The sequence below is a fragment of the Leguminivora glycinivorella genome, chromosome 16, assembly GCF_023078275.1.
Source record: "Leguminivora glycinivorella isolate SPB_JAAS2020 chromosome 16, LegGlyc_1.1, whole genome shotgun sequence".
Taxonomy (NCBI): domain Eukaryota; kingdom Metazoa; phylum Arthropoda; class Insecta; order Lepidoptera; family Tortricidae; genus Leguminivora; species Leguminivora glycinivorella.
The window spans coordinates 9,105,945-9,128,501 of record NC_062986.1 but is presented as its reverse complement, the minus strand read 5'-3'; the positions used below and the strand labels follow the sequence as shown (position 1 = coordinate 9,128,501).

Below are 22,557 nucleotides of genomic sequence, written 5' to 3'. Positions count from 1 at the left end.
AGGAACCTGCGACCTCTGGCCTTGCCGGGGCCATCGCTCCACCAACTTCGCCACGGAGACCTGTTGGACGTGTGTGAATTTATCCATGCCTTCCCTCAATTCTCAACCGCCTTAGGGTGGCGTTATAGCAAACATCTACCCGTAAGAACACGCAACGTGCATGAAGGAGTGGAGCTATATGTCACTTATACACTTGATCTTATGGGCCACGTCACTTTATACTGTGGCCGTTGGAACTATTTTGACTCCATGAAATTTAACATAGAAAATCCTACAAAATGAGTAGTACTACAGGACCAGTCGTGCGCATGGCGAGATAGTTCGTCGTAAACAGGGAATGTGTTATGGCATAGGTGTAGAAACGATTTACATACTGATAAATATAATATATTTTACATAATAGTATAAAAATAAAAATAAATTTTATGCTGTCGATAATCAAAACATTACAATATTTATTGTCGTTCGATAAGAAATGGCCATGCTAGTCAATTTAGTGTTATAGTATAGTTTTGAAAATGGACATTTCCGTCGATCTGATTTTCTTACTGATTGCTTCACTACTGCGTCGTAAGTATTTATTCCTATATTTAGTATTTAAAACGGGTTTAATTCGTCATGGAAAGGCGATTTTATATCTTATTTTTCGGTCAGTATGTTTCCGAAGTTAAACATATATTTAATAAAGATGAACTCACATACTTACCTTTTATTTTTTTTACAGCAACGACATGCACAGGGGACCTTACCAAAGGTACCTTGTGTGGGTGAGAACATCTTGTAAATCAGTAAATATATACTAGAATGTAGAATAAAATTATACTGTAGGTACCAGCAAGGATAATTTATATAGGATGTACGGTCACGGACTTTAATTGTTGATCCACTTCTAGCTCATTTTATACTGGAATTCTCATAGTTAAACATAGTTAAGCTATGACGTTCCAGTATAAAATGAGCTAGAAGTGGATCAACAATTAAAGTCCGTGACTGTACAGTCTCCATACTTACTAAGAATCGTACCTCATTTTTTAAGCGCCTCTTATTAATTAATACTATCATAACAACACTGATGATACCTACAGTTTGTTTTTTAGGGTTCCGTAGTCAACTAGGAACCCTTATAGTTTCGCCATGTCTGTCTGTCTGTCTGTCCGTCCGTCCGTCCGTCCGTCCGTCCGTCCGTCCGCCCGCGGATAATCTCAGTGACCGTTAGTACTAGAAAGCTGAAATTTCGTACCAATATGTATATTAATCACGCCAACAAAGTGCAAAAATAAAAAATGGAAAAAAATGTTTTATTAGGGTACCCCGTACATGTAAAGTAGAGGCTGATATTTTTTTTTCATTCCAACCCCAACGTGTGATATATTGTTGGATAGGTATTTAAAAATGAATAAGGGTTTACTAAGATCGTTTTTTGATAATATTAATATTTTCGGAAATAATCGCTCCTAAAGGAAAAAAAAGTGCGTCCCCCTTCTAACTTTTGAACCATATGTTTAAAAAATATGAAAAAATTCACTTAAGTAGAACTTTATAAATATTTTCTAGGAAAATTGTTTTGAACTTGATAGGTTCAGTAGTTTTTGAGAAAAATACGGAAAACTACGGAACCCTACACTGAGCGTGGCCCGACACGCTCTTGGCCGGTTTTTCAAAATATGTTTTGACGTGATATCATGATATTAAAATAAAGAATCATGCCATTTATTTTTATAAAAATATGACTCGGATTTCGGAAAAATATGACTTTGGCCATTAAGTCTAAAAGGCCCATACCATAGGTACATTTCGGAGGTACCTACGCTTTTTTTGTATGGACTTTGCCAGTCCAGTATTAAATCGTTCGTCATAAATAACTAAAAACGCTGTAATAAAGAATTTTTTTTGTTGTGGGATAAAAAGAATTTTGAAGGAAAATGTAAAAACGAGAATACCGCCCCCCCCCCCCCGACCCCCTTATCTCCGAAGTTTACCAACGAAAAATTATGAAAATTTTAGAAAACATTGGTTTTATGCCAAATATTACAGAAACAATATAATTGTGTTTGTATTTTAAAAACTGTTTTTTTTATTCACTAAAACTTTTCAAATTTTTACTTTCAATTTACCCACCCTTGCGGATGTATATCGTACTTCAAATTAATACAAGATGTTACGTGAACCATCTTCTTTCCAATAAAGTAAAAATTGTTTAAATCGGTTAACATTATAAAGAAATATCCCTGAAGAACTCAACATACTATATAGGTCGCGCAAATTAGTTAGCGAATTCACCGAGAGATGGCACTTTACACAATAATGCTCAATACCTTTACCTTTGTCTTCTAGTCAAGTCATTAGAGTTATATGAAAAGATGAGATTATTTTAACTAGGTAGAGAAAGTTTGTACGGAACCCTCGGTGGGCGAGTCCGACTCGCACTTGGCCGGTTTTTTTAATGCAATGTATAGACACAATATGTCTCACCTTGAGTGTTCATATTGTCTGTGTTTTTGCAATAAATACTACGAAACAGCAAGCATTTTTTGTGTTTTTGTTGACAAACTCTGTGAGTAAAGACGGACAACTCAGTGGACTTGACACGAACGTTGGCTTGATCTATAGAAATATGAAAGGAGTGTACAAGTTTCTAATGGGTTGGCAACGCGCATGTGACACCCCCCTTGAGTTGCAGGCGTCCATAGGTTACGGTGACCGCTTTCCATCAGGCGGGCCGTATAATACCTATTTGCCACCGACGTGGTATAAAATAAAAATGAAATCTGTGCCTACAGATGTAAAATGATACGACAATGCTACGTGGATATGCTGCTCGACCTGCATGAACGAGACGAGGCTATGTGCATCGAAGACGTCGAAGTGGGCACCAGTACCGTAAGAACTATATATTATTAGAATAAATTAAAACCTAACCAGAAATATATGACTATTGTCAGGAGGGCGCTGTTATTATGATGTATGGGGTGACAGTTCAGTATAGTATGAAAAAAATAGTTGTAATGAAATTCCGCAACATGGCGCGTAGTCATATATTTCTCGTCAGGGTTTACTTTGTATATTATGAAGGCATTTTCATGTGCTCTGCCTACGTCCTTGTGCAGTAAGTTTCTACAGGGTGTAAACCTAATACGGGCGAACCTCTTAACGGTGGTGAGTATAGGACATAAAAAATGGAATTAGATAACTTTTACTTAAAATTGAAATATTTTTTTTATCCATACAAATTAATTCGGCCCGCAACGTAATGCAAACACACTCGCGTTAAACGCTCGTTGACAGTTGTCATTGATTGTCATCGCAACCACGTTTACAGTAGGTACATTGCCGCTGGGAAATTTTTCAAAAATTAATTATGGGCTGAAAATTAAGAGTAACTCAAAAACACCTCTTAATTAATGATAACAATATTGAAATATATGCCTGGTTTCATTTATCGCCCTTATTACGTTTACGCACTGTATATTTTTATATTTAAGTATACCTGTATAAGAGGGGAGTATATACGGAAATGTCTGGCCTAGTACATTCAACAAGTGTCAATGATGATGACGTGCAAATTGTACAAGGCCAACCTTTAATGACATTACAATACGAATTAAGGCTCATATCTTCGTGAATAAGATAACATTATCTGTGCTCCTGGTCAGGAAGCCGATGGTACTGGGTTCGAATCCCAGTCAGATCAATACCTAGTTATGTATGTAATTATACAACGGAATAACGGACGGATTGGACGGATTGTAATTATGACGGAAGCATCGACCGTGACGTGAAAAACAGAATAAATGCGGGATGGATGAAATGGCGACAGGTCTCAGGGACAACATGCGATCGACGGATGTCCCTTAAACTTAAGGGGAAAATCTACAAGACGATTGTGAGGCCTGTTGTATTGTATGGATCTGAATGCTGGGCGACAAAGGTGGAGGATGAAAGGAGAGTGCACGTAACGGAAATGAGAATGTTGAGATGGATGTGTGGAGTGACCAGAATGGATCGGATCAGGAATGAGTATATTAGGGGAAGTTTGAAAGTTGCGCCTATAACGGAAAAGATGAGGAGTGGCAGGTTGGCGTGGTACGGCCATGTAATGAGGAGGGATGAATGTCATATAGGCAAAAGAATGTTGGAGATGAGTTGATGGATGGAGAGGGAGGGGTAAACCCAAACAACGCTGGATGGATTGTGTGAAAGAGGATATGAGGAAGAAAGATGTTAGTGTTGAGATGACGAAAGATAGAGGAGAATGGAAGAGGAAGACGTGTTGTACCGACCCCACATATCGTGGGATAAGGGTAGGAGGAAGAAGAAGAAGTATGTAATTATACAGTCAACAACACAGCTGTGAATACATACATGGTGGCAAAAATATGTATACACACCTTAATGTACCTACAGGTAATAAACATATTTGGGTATACATACGAGTATCTTTGGTACTTTGTAACTGTTGACTACAAACTACTACATAATAAATATTTTTTAACAATGTCTGGAATTTTGTAACCCTACACCTGATTGTAAACGGGAAGAAACTGGCTCTTGAGACACAGGGAGACCTACTTTGAGATCCAGGGACCAATAATGTATTTACACGTAACCTTTGCAATAAAGAATTTTTTTTCACCTCACTAGCTCGGAAAGGACTTTTTTATTCTTTAAAAACAGATAGCAAAATCGCATTTTATCCACAAGAGTGCAAAGAATATTTGAAATCCGAACGTGTCATTAGTTACTTTTTAAATTTAATTTCTTGTAAAGGCATGTCGCAGACAGGACAATTTTCTCCCTGTGCTTAAATTGTCTTAACAAATCATGTGATGTGAACGTAAAAATAATTTCATATCGAATTGTATCCGACTAAAAACATTAAATTCAAACAATTTTATAACATGATTTTACCATAAAACACTTGAAATCGTACAAGAAATTGTATTTTTGACTTTTCCACTGTACTTATTCAGAACGCACCTTAAGTAACATTGCATTCTCAAAACGCGTGAAACGGAACGCACCAGAATAGATTTTTCTTCTTGATTCTTAATTTGAAACTTTTGTGGTGTCGGTGGGTGTATCGTGGAAATTGTAATAAACGCAAATTGACTTATTTCTGTATAATTACGTTCCAGTTGTTTTATTGCGTGTTTCCTCGCTTTAGTGAGGTGAAAAGTTATGTGTTAGGTACACACGAGATGCAAAGTTATTTTACGTTAATACAACTTTGCTCCCTTGTATAACCAATAACTATTTTATGTGAAAGATGTGTCATGTGATGACATAACAAAAATACTGATAATTACCTACCCAAAAACCGGCAACAAGAAGCTAATACTTACGTAATGTCAAGCTAAAATGTGCTAAAATGCAGCTACCAGCGAGGTTTTTCCAGCCAGAGGGTGGGTAAATAGTATAAAGTTCTTCAAAAAGGAGTATATTGATTTCTAAATGGTTGGTAACGAGCATGTTTGGAGTTTCAGGCGTTCATGGGCTGACTGCTTGCTATTAGGCGAGCCGTATGCTGTTGCCTTGTGGTATACAAACAACTTTTATTTTACTTTCCTAACCTTGGTTCATGTTTTTCCAGTATTTGGTTTATTTCAAAGCACTGCAAAAGTACTGCTCCTCTGTGTTTAATTTCACAGTTGATTACACGACGTCGGAATCAAGAAATCTCTATGAGGTTAGTACTCTTTATACTTATTACGTATTATGGTCCAAGAGCTGGCAGGATTTTGGAGTAGGTCCTTAAGGCAACCTGGAAAGGTGCTCAGATGCTTCTCTGATCATAGCCAACATCAGGTCTGCAAGTCTGGCAGCTGGGGAGCGGGGCTTTATCGAGCTATGAATTTTTAAAGATTTAATTTTTTGAGGCCCAAAAAAGGTGTTTGAGGCAACCTGGAATTATTAAAAAGTGAAAATAGAGTTCCTCAGAAGTCGCATAGTATTTATGCCAGATCATTTGGCCGGGTCCTTCACCGTGCCAGAACGGTACAAAGTGATAAAAAAAAAAATTCCAAAAAAGGTTCTTGAGGCAGTCTGTCATTTTTACCAGTGAAAGATGAGGGTCTAAATAGCCATGGAAAAATAATGCCATGACATGAGGTGGGGTCCGTACCCTGCCATTCGATCTTGAAAGTCAATTTTTTAGTTTTTCGTAAATAACTCGTAAACGGTGGCCCACAGCAAAAAAATATGTTAAACAGAAAATATCTACATAAAATTTCCTACAAGAAAGGTTATGTACGTTTTTTCGATAGGATCAATATATAAATGGATAATTTAGTAAGAAAGTTTTTTTTAATCGATTACATGCTCCGTTTTTCGTCAATACCTCGTAAACGGTGGCCCACAGCAAAAAATTATGTTAAACAGAAAATATCTACATAAAATTTCCTATAAGAAAGGTTATATAACTTTTTTCGCTAGGATCAATTTTTTAGTTGGAAAGTATTTTTAAATAGATATTTGGGCCGTTTTTTGTTGATAACTCAAAAACGGTGGCTCACAGCCAAAAATAATGTTAGACAGAATTAATCTAAATAATATTTCCTACAAGAAAGGTTCTATACGTTTTTTCGCTAGAATCAATATTTTAGTTGGAAAGTATTTTTAAATACATTTCATGGGCAGTTTTTTGTTAATAACTCGAATTCGGTGGCTCACAGCCAAAAATAATGTTAAACAGAATTAATCTACATAATATTTCCCACAAGAAAGGTTCTATAACATTTTTCGCTAGAATCAATATTTTAGTTGGAAAGTATTTTTAAATAGATTACATGGGCCGTTTTTTGTTAATAACTCGAAATCGGTGGCTCACAGCCAAAACTAATGTTACACAGAATTAATCTTCATAATATTTCCTACAAGAAAGGTTCTATAAAATTTTTCGCTAGGATCAATATTTTAGTTGGGAAGTATTTTAAATAGATTTCATGGGCCGTTTTTTGTAAATACCTAGTAAACGGTGGCCTACAGCTAAATAAAATGTTCACGAGAAAAAAATCTACATAAGATTTCCTACAAGAAAGGTTCTATACGTTTTTTCGCTAGAATCAATATTTTAGTTGGAAAGTATTTTTAAATGGGCCGCTTTTTGTTGATAACTCAAAAACGGTGGCTCACAGCAAAAATAATGGTATACAGAATTAATCGTCATAATATTTCCTACAAGAAAGGTTCTATAAGATTTTTCGCTAGGATCAATATTTTAGTTGGAAAATATTTTTAAATAGATTTCATGGGCCGTTTTTTGTAAATACCTCGTAAACGGTGGCCCACAGCTAAATAAAATGTTCACGAGAATAAAATCTACATAAAATTTCCTATACGAAAGGTTCTATACGTTTTTTCGCTAGGATCAATATTTTAGTTGGAAAGTATTTTGAAATAGATTACATGGGCCGCTTTTTGTTAATAACATCAAAAACGGTGCCCCATTACCAGAAATAATATTAAACAGAAATAATCTATATAATATTTGCTACAAGAAACGTTATGTATGATTTTTCGTTAGGATCAATATTTTAGTAGGACAGTATTTTAAATAGATTACACGAGCCGTTTTTTGCAAATAACTCGAAAACGGTGGTCCACAGCTAAATCAATCTTCATCGGGAATAACAAACATAAAATTTGCTACAATAAAAGTTTTGTACGTTTTTTCGCTAGGATCTATTGATCCTAAAATTGATAATGATAACGTTAAAAAATATTATTATATTTAAATAGATTTATTTATTTATTTACACAAAGAAAATTACACAGTATGACAGTATACAAAACTAAAGCACCGTGAATTTTAAATAAACATTACAACAAGTAACACAAAATTAAATATTAAATAAACAGCAAAATCAAAACATTACATACCATAACATAACTAATAAATAACAGATGAAGGCCTAGCATCCAATCCCACACAAAACCTCATGCATTCGTCACGTATAAACGCCCATCTGCTCGCAAGAATATCAACATTAGGTGCCACGTCTAAAAACTCATTCACTATTTGCAGTGCACGAACTAGCGGTTACTTGCGGCAAAACACGGTTCGAGCGGCCGGCACCGCCAGTAGGGGTTATATGCTTTTCGTGAATGTAGGCATCACGAAAAGCATATTTCGTCACAGAGGGAACAAATAGACGGACCAGCTGGGATACTAAAACCGGGCAATCTGACTCCCCCTTCAAAATACCACATGCAACAGACATCAGCACGACATTACGCCTAACTTCTAACGAGAAGAAACCCAACGTCACCAAAAGGAATTTTGTTGGGTACAAGAATCGGTAATACCCGTACATTTTTTTATAAAAGAAACGCAAAAATGTTTTTTTGGACCTTTTCGAGCAGCAGGATGTAAGGCGCTTCATGGGGATTCCAAACGGCTGAGGCTGTCTCAAGCTTACTTCTCATGAGGGCAGTATAAAGAAGCTTTATGTCCCTGGGATTGTCAAATTCTTTGGCGTTGCGGACAACAAACCCAAGCCTGCGGTAACAGTCTGCAGCAAGCATTGTCATGTGCTCATGAAAGTTAAGGTGGGAATCTAAAACAACCCCCAAGTCCCGTATCAATGTGACACGGGCGATGGGTTTCCACCCCAGGAGATACTGCCTACACAGGGGACTACGCGCTTTACAAAAAGTAATAACCGCACAGTTGTCAACATTGAACTGAAGTTTCAGAAGTTTGTTTACAAGACTCAATTCATAAACCCGATCAATATCACTTTGTAAAGATTGTAAGTCAGAATCTTCCTGGACCCTGTAAATTAGTTTCAGGTCGTCAGCATAGAGTAGGCATTGCGCATGCTTAGGCACCAAGGCCAGATCATTGACCATAACACCAAAGAGCAGAGGACCCAGAATAGAGCCCTGACTGACCCCGGAACGGGTGGGGTAGGCACTCGACACAAAGCATCCGTGCTGCACATATTGCCGTCTATCACGTAGATAACTAGCAAAAAGGCAAAACAGTTTAGGCGAGAAACCAATGCTGCATAATTTGCTTAAGAGTACGTCGTTATCTACGCGATCAAAGGCTTTTTTTAAATCAAAGTACAGCACGTCCACCTGCATCCCTCTATCTAAGTAGCGCGAAACGGAATCAACCAAGGTTAAGAGGCCTTATTCCTAAAGAAGAGCGTTTTTTGCAAAATGTAACATTTTTCATTCAAAACTATAAAGAAACTATACTTAAGTGATTATTAAAAAACTGATAATGTTCCTAAAAGAACATATCTTAAGCTAGTTAATCATAATATAATATTTTAAAATATGTCTTTTTATACTTAAAACAAATCAGTTTTTTCGGTAGACGTTTTCAAATTTCGTAGTGGGATCACTCGTTTAGAATCGTGATTGTGCTGTTAAATATGTTATTTGGGGTAATAAATGATCACAATCCTATTTGTTATATCCAGCACGGAAGCATGGTCGCGCGATAGACGATAAAATATCAGGCCGTCCGGATATCGCACTTACAAATAGTGCGATAGGGACGGCCTGCTATTTTATCGTCTATCGCGCGACCATGCTCCCCGTGCTGTACGAAGTAATCATAGTTTGACATTTTAAGATTTATTTGAAATGGTGGATTTAATAAATAACCTTCCGTATCTTCCCCATTTTTTCGATAAAAAGAGGTTTACATTATGTATTTTTCCTGGGATTCCTGCATTTATTGTAACTCTTAAATAATATTATCCTAAACTAGAACTTCTTGTTGACATATAAGAAAAAAATTATACATATAGGACATACCTTTCTGTCGACAGACATTTTTTTAAAGCACCTAAAATTCGAATAAAATACACTGTGTTGATACGGGCCCGCTCAGTCTGCGCCGAGCGCTCGTAGGTCGTAGACAACGGACTTGCGTTCAATCGTCCGGCGCTCCTTGCTTTCGTAAGTAGCTAGTTCCGAGAAATGCTGTATACTGCGACTTAACAAATCTTGATCCCGTGGGTGGCAAACAGGCATACGGTCTTATATATAGCTGCAACCCCACTGATTTCTAACCTCTCCCTATATCTGGAGAACGGTTAAACCGATTTCGACGGTCGAAGTGTCTTTGTATAGAGGGAGCGGGGAGACGTGTGGGAAAAATATGGAATCTGGTCTGCGACTCTTGGGTCAAAAAATGTTGGACGGCCTGGCTAAACGGAGGGAGATATTGGGGGGGTGCTCGACCAAATGTCATAGAGGACCCAGGGCAGTTTTTGAGGCCGCCATTTTTTTTTAAAATGGCCGACTTGTTTTTTGTCGATTTTTCAAGTTTATCCTAGAGTGCTCAAATTTTGGTCATAGAATCTCTCTAGGGTCTAGATTAGAATGATATAAAAAAAATTTGAAAAATGCTACAAATGGGAAAAAAAATTCCACTTTTTTTGTATGGCAACTTTTAAACCGTAAGAGATAGCCGGGGGGTGCTCGATCAAATGTCATACAGGAGCCCGAGTAGAAAAAAGTTGCATCAAAAAAATTCAAAATGGCCGACTTTTTCTTTTCAAGTTGGTCCGAGCGCGCTGAAATTTTGCATGCGGAGAGGTATGGGCCCCTAGAATACAAATATCAAAAAAATTTTTTCGAAAATCCAAGATGGCCGCCGTTATGGCAAAATAATTTTTTCAAGTATTTTCGCGAGCCCGAAGGGCGAGCTTCAGGGTGGGAGGCCGAAGGCCGACCCCGTGGAGGGCCTCAGGAACGGAGCTCACCTTTAGGCTCCCACCCGGGCCAAATCAAAGTAATTTCACTGCGGACATAAAGTGCTCCCATACAATTTCCTTACAAAAGTGTCTTAAACGAGCGTAACCGGCGGGCCGAAGGCCCAACGGTGGAGCTTCGGAGCCGAGCGAAGGCCGAAGGCCGAGCTCCGCGTAGGGCCTAAGGCCCGGAGCGTCCCTGATGGACTCGCCGGCGGTCCGGGAAGTTGGAAAAATACTTTCCAACTAAAATATTGATCCTAGCGAAAAATATTAAAGAACCTTTCTTGTAGGAAATATTATGAAGATTAATTCTGTGAAACATTAGTTTTGGCTGTGAGCCACCGATTTCGAGTTATTAACAAAAAACGGCCCATGAAATCTATTCAAAAATACTTTCCAACTAAAATATTGATTCTAGCGAAAAATGTTATAGAACCTTTCTTGTAGGAAATATAATTTAGATTAATTCTGTATAACATTATTTTTGGCTGTGAGCCACCGATTTCGAATTATTAACAAAAAACTGCCCATGAAATCTATTTAAAAATACTTTCCAACTAAAATATTGATCCTAGCGAAAAATCTTATAGAACCTTTCTTGTAGAAAATATTATGTAGATTAATTCTGTCTAACATTATTTTTGGCTGTGAGCCACCGTTTTTGAGTTATCAACAAAAAACGGCTCAAATATCTATTTAAAAATACTTTCCAACTAAAAAATTGATCCTAGCGAAAAAAGTTATATAACCTTTCTTATAGGAAATTGTATGTAGATATTTTCTGTTTAACATATTTTTTTGCTGTGGGCCACCGTTTACGAGGTATTGACGAAAAACGGAGCATGTAATCGATTAAAAAAAATTTTCTTACTAAATTATCCATGTATATATTGATCCTATCGAAAAAACGTACATAACCTTTCTTGTAGGAAATTTTATGTAGATATTTTCTGTTTAACATATTTATTTGCTGTGGGCCACCGTTTGCGAGTTATTTACGAAAAACTAAAAAAATGACTTTTAAGATCGAATGGCAGGGTACGGACCCCACCTCATATCATGGCATTATTTTTCCATGGCTATTTAGACCCTCATCTTTCACTGGTAAAAATGACAGACTGCCTCAAGAACCTTTTTTGGAATTTTTTTTTTACCACTTTGTACCGTTCTGGCACGGTGAAGGACCCGGCCAAATGATCTGGCATAAATACTATGCGACTTCTGAGGAACTCTATTTTCACTTTTTAATAATTTCAGGTTGCCTCAAACACCTTTTTTGGGCCTCAAAAAATTAAATCTTTAAAAATTCATAGCTCGATAAAGTCCCGCTCCCCAGCTGCCAGACTTGCAGACCTGATGTTGGCTATGATCAGAGAAGCATCTGAGCACCTTTCCAGGTTGCCTCAAGGACCTACTCCAAAATCCTGCCAGCTCTCCGTCTAAAAGGATCAGTTACATTTGTCCTCCCGTCCAGATTTGCCCCACTGTACCTTACTCAGAATCTTCAGTATTTTATCATTATAATATGTACTTAAAGTGATTTTACTACTTAATAACTTGTACTGTAAAATTGGCCTTTAAAATCGACTACCAAAATTAGGAGAAGCTTGCGGAGAAGCAGACGAAAGTGCGTTGGAGATGGTCGCAAGTCGTGCGATAAATGATAAAACATCTGGCCGTTCCTATCGCACTTACAGACGGTACGATAGGGGATGGCCAGATGTTTATAGATATCATTTATCGCGCGACCATACTTGCCTGCCTGGTTTGCGGCACTTGCTGACAAAAGGGAAAGAAGACACCATAGCGAAACGTCGCAATCGGTTGCAAGCTTCCCTTGTCAGCTATTGGCAGGGTGCAAAGCGGGTGGAGGGGGTAGCTAAAACGATCACAGCGCTCACTACGGCCAAAATTGACATCTTAGTCGCTGACTTACGCTGTCAAATCCATATTGCAGTAAACATTTTCATATCGTTTTTGAGATAAATTTAATATGGGCCTAGTAAAATTTGTTATGGTGAATTGTAATAACTCCAAGAAAAATATCGACAAAATTTTAGCTATTTCCAAGACCGTGGTGGAAACGAAACCACCGTTTAAGTGAATTGTTGCCGTAAGAAGAAAAGAGTCATCCAACCTCTGAAGTTTTACTTAAAAGTGCGTAATCTTTTGATACAAGTATTGAATTGAATTTACGGTGAATTTGTAGTGCAAATTTTATTGGAGGTAGAAAAGCCGACATGGAAGCCAATCCCAGTTATGTGCCAAAATCATTTTATTTGTTTCTTTAAGTGTGCTCCTGTGTACAAATCGAAACGGATTGACGAAAATGCGTAAATATCGAGGTTTCAATCGGACGAAGGAGCACGAGAACAATAAAAGCAGAAGTAGTCCATCCGCTGAAGGCTTATCACATTCTAAATAAAATTCCTGAGAACTTATTTCATCGCATTGATGATTACATATTTGATGTGATATCTGCTATACCTCCAATATTTTCAAGTAAATGAAACAAGTTTTTGTAATGTATACTATTAAAAGTTATTATACTTAGCTTAGTTTGTTTTTATTTTACAATAAACCCTGTACCCTGTAAATGATATTTATAATACCTATAGTTAGCCTATGAAAATGACAGCATAGCAGTGAACTGGTCAACAATTTCAAAAGCCAATGATTTATTTATACTTTATTGCACATAAGTAGGTACAAATGGTGGAAAAAAGTCTTCAATTTCTAAGAAAATGCCCAGCTAGCACCAATTTCTTGTCTTTATTCATCGTCTTAGGTTGGAAAATGATTTCGTGAGCGATGGTACGAAATCCCGTTTTAGTCACCAGTTTGTTAATTTCTCACTGAAAGCAACAATTTTAATGTTATTGGCGATAATGTTGTAACCACCATCGTCCAAAATTGCATGTCTAATATAGTAAAATAACACAAGATTTCATTAATTTTTTCACAATGTTTACTTACTTCTCGCTTATCAGCGGCGACAATAATGTCCATAATGGTCACCTGTCACGTGGCGTGTCGTCGCGCACGGTCCCAATTGATTCAGTCAAACTGTGTTTTAAAAAATTAAATTAAATCTAAATAAAAATAATTTTATTGCGGTTTGATACCTTAGGGTAAGGTGCTTTGCGGACACTAGCGTCCCCTTCCCCCCACCTGACGCAACCCCCAATTTTACCGTAAAATATGTCCCAAAATTCAGTTATTTTAATTTTTGGGGAAAGCATATATTTTAGAAAAAAGATTTATATATATATCGGAGAATGACCAAAATGTGGTTTAAGATACATTTTATGACGCTATATTTGACAAATAAAGCAAACAAGGGTTTTACAACTTTGTACAACCTGGCTGGTATTCGACGGAGTTCTGCCAAAACGCCAGAGAGGACGCTATTGTCTAAAAGAACAGAATCGAAAAACAGATGATTGACAGATGATTGGAGGCTGCCAATAGAGCTGCAGGGAAAATCTTTGATTAAAGTAAAATGGGATACCCCCATTTGCCAGAATTTCATTTGCCATAATTTTATTTGCCATCCTATTCAACAATCATAATATTGTTTCTCATAACAACTTATGCCATAATCATTGTTTACTATATTAATCTAGTGCCAGAAACTTTGTTTCCCATAAAGTCAGTTTCCATAATGTCATTTGTCAGAATAATCGAAATCCGTAATTACCACATTCCATACCATCATTTGTCATACAAATTAGCGTCCAGAAAAGTCAATTTCCATAATATGCTTTGGCAGAATCGAAAACTACTATAATAGGTACTAGAAGGACTAGAGAATGAAACTGCTATCAGAAAGTAGGTTAGGTTAGGTTAGAACTGTGACCCCCTGGAAAATGAAACTGCTATCAGAAAGTAGGTTAGGTTAGGTTAGAACTGTGAACCTCTGGAAAAGGAAACTGCTTGAAAAGTAGGTTAGGTTAGGTTAGAACTGTGACCCCCCGGAAAATGAAAATACTATCAGACAGTAGGTTAGGTTAGGTTAGAACTGCGACCCCCTGGAAAATTAAACTGCTATCAGAAAGTAGGTTAGGTTAGGTTAGAACTGTGACCCCCTGGAGAATGAAACTGCTGGAAAAGTAGGTTAGGTTAGGTTAGAACTGTGACAACTGGAAAATGAAACTGCTATCAGAAAGTAGGTTAGGTTAGGTAATAATATGGGCAACAATTAATATGGCAATAATTGCTTATGGCGTTTGAATATTCTATGAAACCATATTATTGCACTTAATAATATGGCTAACAAATAGTATGGCATTGTATGATTATGGAAGGTAATATTCGGATAAACAACGAGTATGTCATATGATTTTTATGGTAAACAAATCATTCGGGCAAATGAAATTCAGGCAAGTTAGATTCGGGCAAATGAATATTATGTTAAATGACTGTCGGGCAAACAATAGACAACCGTCGCTGGGATACCCCCATTTGCCAGAATTTCATTTGCCATAATTTTATTTGCCATCCTATTCAACATTCATAATATTGTTTCTCATAACAACTTATGCCATAATCATTGTTTACTATATTAATCTAGTGCCAGAAACTTTGTTTCCCATAAAGTCAGTTTCCATAATGTCATTTGTCAGAATAATCGAAATCCGTAATTACCACATTCCATACCATCATTTGTCATACAAATTAGCGTCCAGAAAAGTCAATTTCCATAATGTGCTTTGGCAGAATCGAAAACTACTATAATAGGTACTAGAAGGACTAGAGAATGAAACTGCTATCAGAAAGTAGGTTAGGTTAGAACCCCCTGGAAAATGAAACTGCTATCAGAAAGTAGGTTAGGTTAGGTTAGAACTGTGAACCTCTGGAAAAGGAAACTGCTTGAAAAGTAGGTTAGGTTAGGTTAGAACTGTGACCCCCCGGAAAATGAAAATACTATCAGACAGTAGGTTAGGTTAGGTTAGAACTGCGACCCCCTGGAAAATTAAACTGCTATCAGAAAGTAGGTTAGGTTAGGTTAGAACTGTGACCCCCTGGAGAATGAAACTGCTGGAAAAGTAGGTTAGGTTAGGTTAGAACTGTGACCCTTGGAAAATGAATCTGCTATCAGAAAGTAGGTTAGGTTAGGTAATAATATGGGCAACAATTAATATGGCAATAATTGCTTATGGCGTTTGAATATTCTATGAAACCATATTATTGCACTTAATAATATGGCTAACAAATAGTATGGCATTGTATGATTATGAAAGGTAATATTCGGATAAACAACGAGTATGTCATATGATTTTTATGGTAAACAAATCATTCGGGCAAATGAAATTCAGGCAAGTTAGATTCGGGCAAATGAATATTATGTTAAATGACTGTCGGGCAAACAATAGACAACCCCCGTCGCTTGATTGCTTTCAGTTGCAATCGGCACTGCGTGCGCATCGGATGTCGTGAGACGTGTAACGTGAGGAAATTATAAATTATTTTTTATTGGTAAAACGTAACCAAAATGCTTTCGTGTGCTTTTATGCGTTGCACAAACCATTCTAAAAGGAAAAACAAATCGCAGGGAATCACATTTCACTCGTAAGTACATGAAAAAATTTATTTTCTAAGATAATTTATAAATTCAGTCTTTGTTTTGACGGCCATTTTGCAGAGCGGGATAGAAATATAAGTTTCATTGACGTGCGACCAAATACGCATGATACATTAATGACGCTCAAAGATTGCCTTTTGAGATTGGCCTTCGCGGTAGCGTCAGCATAAAATGTTGATCATAATAAATAATTCATATAATAAAACTTTTACCTGGTATTGATTGTTGATTGATTATATTATTTTTTTGTTAAATGATATTTGACCTCATTTTTGCAACAAACTTTAGTAGTACATTATTTTGTTATTTTTATTTACAAATAATAAAATGATGATCAACTAAAGTTTGTTGCAAAAATGCTTGCCTTATCAACAAGATTTTTTTAATTCACTCGCACCAAATATGTTTATTTGTTTTCTAGTTTTCCTGGAGATGAACTTGTCAGACACAAAAGGCGTATTGTAGTGCGTAAACAACGACAAGAGCCAGACTGGACGCCTCGACTTTTCTCGCTATAGTGAGGGGAAAAGTTTTGTAAATAACTATTATTCTAAGTATAGGAAAGTACCCTATCGTAAGCTATTTTAATAAAGTTTGTCTTAAAGAAAAATATGAGGTCACTATTTTAGTTCCATCAATTTCTGCCATCTATTCTATTTTCAAAAAGTAATAGTGTGTTGTGAGTGAGATTAGGGTTGCAAATAGAAAAAAAAAACCAAATGTTTTTTTTTTCAGAATTATGAAAAAAAAACCGAGCATTATGATTTTTTTTTCTATATATGTTTTTTTTTTCACATGAACAAATAATTCGACAATAACGGTTTTTCGGTTAACGTGTTTCAATAACAATAACGTACATTTTAATACGATTAACATTCAGTATACAAACGTTTATTGGGGAATCCCCGATGCTACGTGCAGCGTGGAGAGGCGGTCGTGTTGCCAACAGTAAATAGTGATAACCACCAACTACAGATTTCGTAAATGTTACTTTTATAAGACCAGAACTTAAAGTAATTTGATTGAATTCGTTTAATAGTTAACATTAAGTCTAAAAAAACGTATAAAAGTATTAACTGCTTTGCAAATTTTGAGATTTCGTACTTTAGAAAAAAAATACTTCAGAAAAAAAACTTTTTTTTTTTCACGGTTTTTTTTATTCATGTTTTTTTAAGCCAGAAAAAACCGTTTTTTTTGCAACCCTAAGTGAGATACATGTCATCAAGCTCTTATATTTTCATTTCAATTTTACGAAGTTTCATTTCTTTCACGCGGAGGAACTCCACGCGCTTTTTTCTAATTTCTGTATCAAATAAGATATTGTTGACAGTTGTGGCAAAAAGTGCCTCATCTAAATTTTGGTGAATAAGTTCATAATTTAGTTTAAAAATAAGACGTAATAAATATTAAAAAATATACTTATAATTATGTTTTTTTTTTGGTAACCCTACTTACACCAAACCAAACATCGCTCCACAGTGCAAAATAGTAAAGTAATAAATAATAAGTAATTTATTTTGTTTTCATAAAGGGGAAAATGGTTGAGGAGTGCTGGCGTTGTTGGAGATTCTTCGGTCTAATCCGGCAGTTTGCTCGAAATAATAGGCGGGATGTAATCTATAACGTAATTTAATGTGTAATTGATTTTGTGAAGTAAATTCTGTGAAATGGACATGGTATTTCATTGAAAAGCTCTCATAAACAACTACAACGGGTCCTGACAACGGTTCTGGTATGATACGCCCACGATCCGACATATATATATACCTAAACAGCAAAGTCCTGAGTGACTGTATGACTTAAATCAAGGCACAACCCAAACCGCTAGTGCTAGAAAACCCAAATTTGGCATGTAGGTTACTTATAAGGTCTACGAACCCGCTAAGGAAGGATTTTTCAAAATTCATTCCCCAAGGGGGTGAAATGGGTGTGCGAAATTCGTATGAGGATCTACCTTTATTTTGAGAATATGAGCTTGAAACTTCGTATAAAGACTATAAAGGTAATATTAAAATGGAAATAAACTAATTTCAGCGTTTTTGGATTTTTATCCTTTAAGAGAGTTAAAATGAGGCTGGCTGAAGTTTGTATGGGGAATAAGTTTTATTTTAAGCTACAGGCTTGAAACTTGGTAAAACGGTACTTCAGAAGGGCAAAAACTAGTAGCTTGATAAAGTTTAACAAAATTCAGAAATTAAACCACTAATAAACATATTACTATTTCATTACGTACTGAGTTATATCGAAGTTCAACAAGATAATGCACGAATATGGTAAGTGCTACAAAAAATGCATATAACCTTTTTTGTTTAAAATTTAATAAGAATTAATTCTTTCATAGACACTTTTTTCCTACGTCTGATACTTTTCTCAAAAATGAGGAAAAACCGTAAACCGAAACCTATTTCGTGCTAAAAGGGGTGTCGCGACAGTGGGACGGTAGGGGACGCTAGTGTGCACAAAGCACCTTACCCTAAGGTACCATACTACGTTAATGTTTAGCTGGATTTTTTTTTTCATTTCCATTCGAACACAACTTGACCAAATCATATGTGGCAAAATATTTCTAATTTTTTGTCCTTATCTGTCTATACGGAGATGTACTTACAGATACTGGTACATATGCCAAAAGCAGATCATGAAAAGAAAGGGGAAAGCATACCAATAATCTTGCTTGAAGCTGGACAGAGCGGAGGCCTGGATGCTGTGCGATTGTCGTTGTCGATCATAGAACGACTAGTGGCTTGCGAAGAAAACGACCATATGATTCAGAACGTGCGCTGGATCTTCCTGCCTTGCACCAATCCGGATGGCTTGGAGTATGTACGATTTGTAAGTTGAAACCCTCACGTATCTATATTATTATATGAAGAATTAATTAACTTACCAAATACAGTAATTAAATGTTCCGTCACAATTTTCCTCCCGGACCACCAGGTTGAATTCCTAAAATGTTGAAATCCCGAAACGTTGACTTTCCCAGAATGTTGATTTTTTTCAGTTTCGCATAATGTTGAATTCTCATAACGTTGAAATATCAAAAAGTTGAATTCTCAAAATGTATACTTTCAACATTTCGGGATTTCAACATTTTAGGAACTCAAGTTTATATTCCTGGAATCTTTTTTTAACATGATTATTTTTTAATATGATTTCTACTCAGAATCGCGAGCTTTTTGGTCCTAATAGGAGAAAAAAATGTACCTTTGATGGTCTTGAATTTCAGTCTTCAGACTGTATTTAACCCATTGCTGTAACGGGGAACAAAATTTTAAGACATTATGCTTCGAAAAGGCTCATCAGTAGAGTCTTGGAACTTAAATATGCCCTGAAACTATATAGCATGTAACAAAAGTCAATAGGGTGCTTTGAGATAATTTCGACATACAGAAATGCTCGGGTAATTTCGAAAGGGGAATCTTGATATGATGGAAATAATGGTGATTTTTATGTGACTTTCAAAATTAGACGACGTTCGAAATTACCCCAATGCACTTCAACAGCCGACAAGACCAATACCCTGATTGCTATTTAAGCGGAAAAAATCGAAACTCATTTTTTTCGAACTTCGAAATTTTTTCACTTGTATCACACTTAGGGTCATTAGTAACCCTATCAGCTGTTAAAGTATCACTCGGGACCTTTGCTACACCCTGTAGGTACCTACTGCAAATTCAATCTTATGGAAATTCAACATTTTAGGGTTCACCATACCGCAAAGTCAACTTTCTGCAAATTCAACATTTTAGGATTCAACAAGCTGCAAATTCGACTTTATGCAATTTGGACATAACAAGAACTCAACATAATGCAAATTCAACATTTTAACATTCAACATCCTGCAAATTCAACTTTTTGCAAATCCAACATTTTAGGAATTCAACTTGGTGGTCCTGGAGGGTCGCATTGTATGCAAAAGTGCATGGCGCGAATAAGTTACATAATTTCTCCATGCACTTTCGCAGCTCACTGTACCTAATAGGCACCTACATTGGCCGCCTCCTCTAATCTGTGTCAGACAACAAACTACCTCTAATATTTACTTTATTACTTACTAGCTTTTTCCCGCGGCTTCGCTCGCGTTAGATAGAGACAAAAAGTAGCCAATGTCACTCTCCATCCCACACACACTTTCCCATTTATAATATTAGTATGGATTTGTGTATAATTTCCCAATATGCGACTTTTCAAACATTCCCATTACCTATTACTTTTTATGTTTATAAATTTCAGTTTCAAAGTTCATCGCTAGCCTATGAAAGTATATCCTCCTATCAATATCTCTAAATACTTATAACTATATTTCAACTACAGGGTCGTCCCGATTGGGTCAAAAATACAAGAAAATCTAAAGGAGGTGAAAGCTATGGAGTTGACATTCTTCGCAATTTTGACATTCATTGGAACGAATGTGAGAAAGTTAAAAGCGTGCTTGACCCCTTTTATCCTGGTCCATCGGCTAATTCCGAAATCGAAACTAAGTTTATCAGAAATGTGCTGTTAAAGTATAAGGATGATATAAAATCCTATTTATCAATTAGACGAGTAGGCCAGCATGGGATACTGTATCCGCACTCCTTCTCGGATCAAAGTGACGATATTGACCCGCGTCAAATCAAAGTAGCCGAAATGATTAGCTTGAAGGTGAACCAGCGGGGTGGAGCTCTCCAGGCATTCGTCAACGACAGCATCTACCGCATCAATGGCAAACCGGTTTGCGGGAGCAGCGTGGACTACGCGCACGCGCAGGGGATTCAGCTGCCGTTTGAACTTCGGGTTGGTTTCGAAAAGGATATGCAAATCCTCAAATCGTTTCAGTCTGTGGGCAAGGGACACGGAGCTGCTCTACGGGCCGCGTATTTCAGTGGACTCAGAGAACTTCATGCCATAATAACTAATGCTAAGGAAGTAATATAACCTTGTTAAGTTAAAATGCTTCAACGTCTTTTTTTGACTATCCCATGGCGCGTAATTAGTAGTAGTAATCCGTGAGGTAAGAAGACAGTAGTTTTTAGCACCAACCATGGGTCACGTACTCTATACGTGACCCACGGTGGGTAATGCCTTGCCTATAGACGTGGTACATTTGCCATTTAAATGTGTAAGGGTAAGGGTCCGAAATATACTTAAAAGCTACCGAGACTACAAAATCTTTGATGCGGTCATAAAAATGCAGTAGGTTGTGGCAAATACTGCTTACAAATCGGGCAATAATAATATGAATTGAGCTAATAAATATTATGTACTTAGCTGAACATCTATTAGGATACAATATTTATTTAGTACATAATGGTGTATCTATGTTGGAGGAGTCACTTTTCCACTTTTGGGTAGGATGTCGGTCATGCGCCCTGGGCGCCCGGCAGCGCGCGTGCGCCAGGGGTGGGGCCCGCGGCCGTTCAGCCCGCTGCCACTCCGTTCTCGGCCGTGGCGGCGGCGCCGCGTCGGCTCCAGAGCCTCCACATCCTCACTTCCTAGTACCACTCTCGATAACTTAGCCGCCCGTGCCGGTCGCGCAAACCAACGACGCATTATACTCCTTCGTTTCTTCTTTTCCATTCGAACTATGATTTCTCGTTAACGATTTGTTTGCGTAGTGATTTTTATATTTTGAGTTTTTTTTCTAAAAAATATGAAAAACCAAAAATGATGTTATGCGATTGTTTTTTGTAATTAATTTTGTGTATTATAAATGACGCTGCCTTCTCGACGAGCTAACGTCATCGTGACCGACACCTGACATCGAGCACGAGGGGGTAAGTATGAGTCTAGAAAGTAATTGTTCACTCGTGTCAAGAAAGTGAGAAGTGAAGCTGTCGGGTGAGTTGTAGTCGGGTAGTAGGTCTGCGACGCGAGGCGATGGGCGGAAGGCGGGCCGTCGGCAACAGGTTGGCGCGGCTTGCTCGCGAGAGCCGCCCGCCGGCTTCACGATTATATTAAACGCTAATAAACTCCTCAGATCAGCTCTTCCCGTTAAACGGTAATTTCCACAAAATTTCACAAAATTGCCAGCCCATTTCAGTGTAAATTTCACTAAGAACGACATTTTTAATCATAAAATATGTATATTTTAATTAACTGCATAAATCTTGGTTAAGAGTGCTCGTAACTTTTTATTTGGGTAATTAAAATGTCAAGGGATCTTTCCTCTTAAACACATCCAAGAAATAAAATATTACTTACGGAAACAAGGTAATAAAGGAAATGTTTAGGTCCTTGTAATTAAAATAAATTGTATTTTTAACGCCAAGGGATCTA

General features: G+C 37.0%; 1 protein-coding gene across 2 annotated transcripts; it reads left to right on the top strand.

Moving 5' to 3' along the window:
- The first annotated feature begins 469 nt into the window (after positions 1–469).
- LOC125234679 (zinc carboxypeptidase A 1-like) lies at positions 470–21,235 on the top strand. 2 transcript variants are annotated; one of them, XM_048141021.1, is made up of 6 exons: positions 470–570; positions 725–767; positions 2,781–2,880; positions 5,591–5,686; positions 18,910–19,131; positions 20,614–21,235. In XM_048141021.1, exons 1-6 carry the CDS (start codon positions 519–521, stop codon positions 21,214–21,216), a joined length of 1,116 nt encoding a protein of 371 aa, XP_047996978.1. In that variant the 5' UTR covers positions 470–518; the 3' UTR covers positions 21,217–21,235. The 2 variants fall into 2 exon arrangements, with proteins under 2 accessions (XP_047996978.1, XP_047996979.1); XM_048141022.1 differs by having other exon boundaries at positions 491–570; positions 725–754.
- Positions 21,236–22,557: the final 1,322 nt, after the last annotated feature.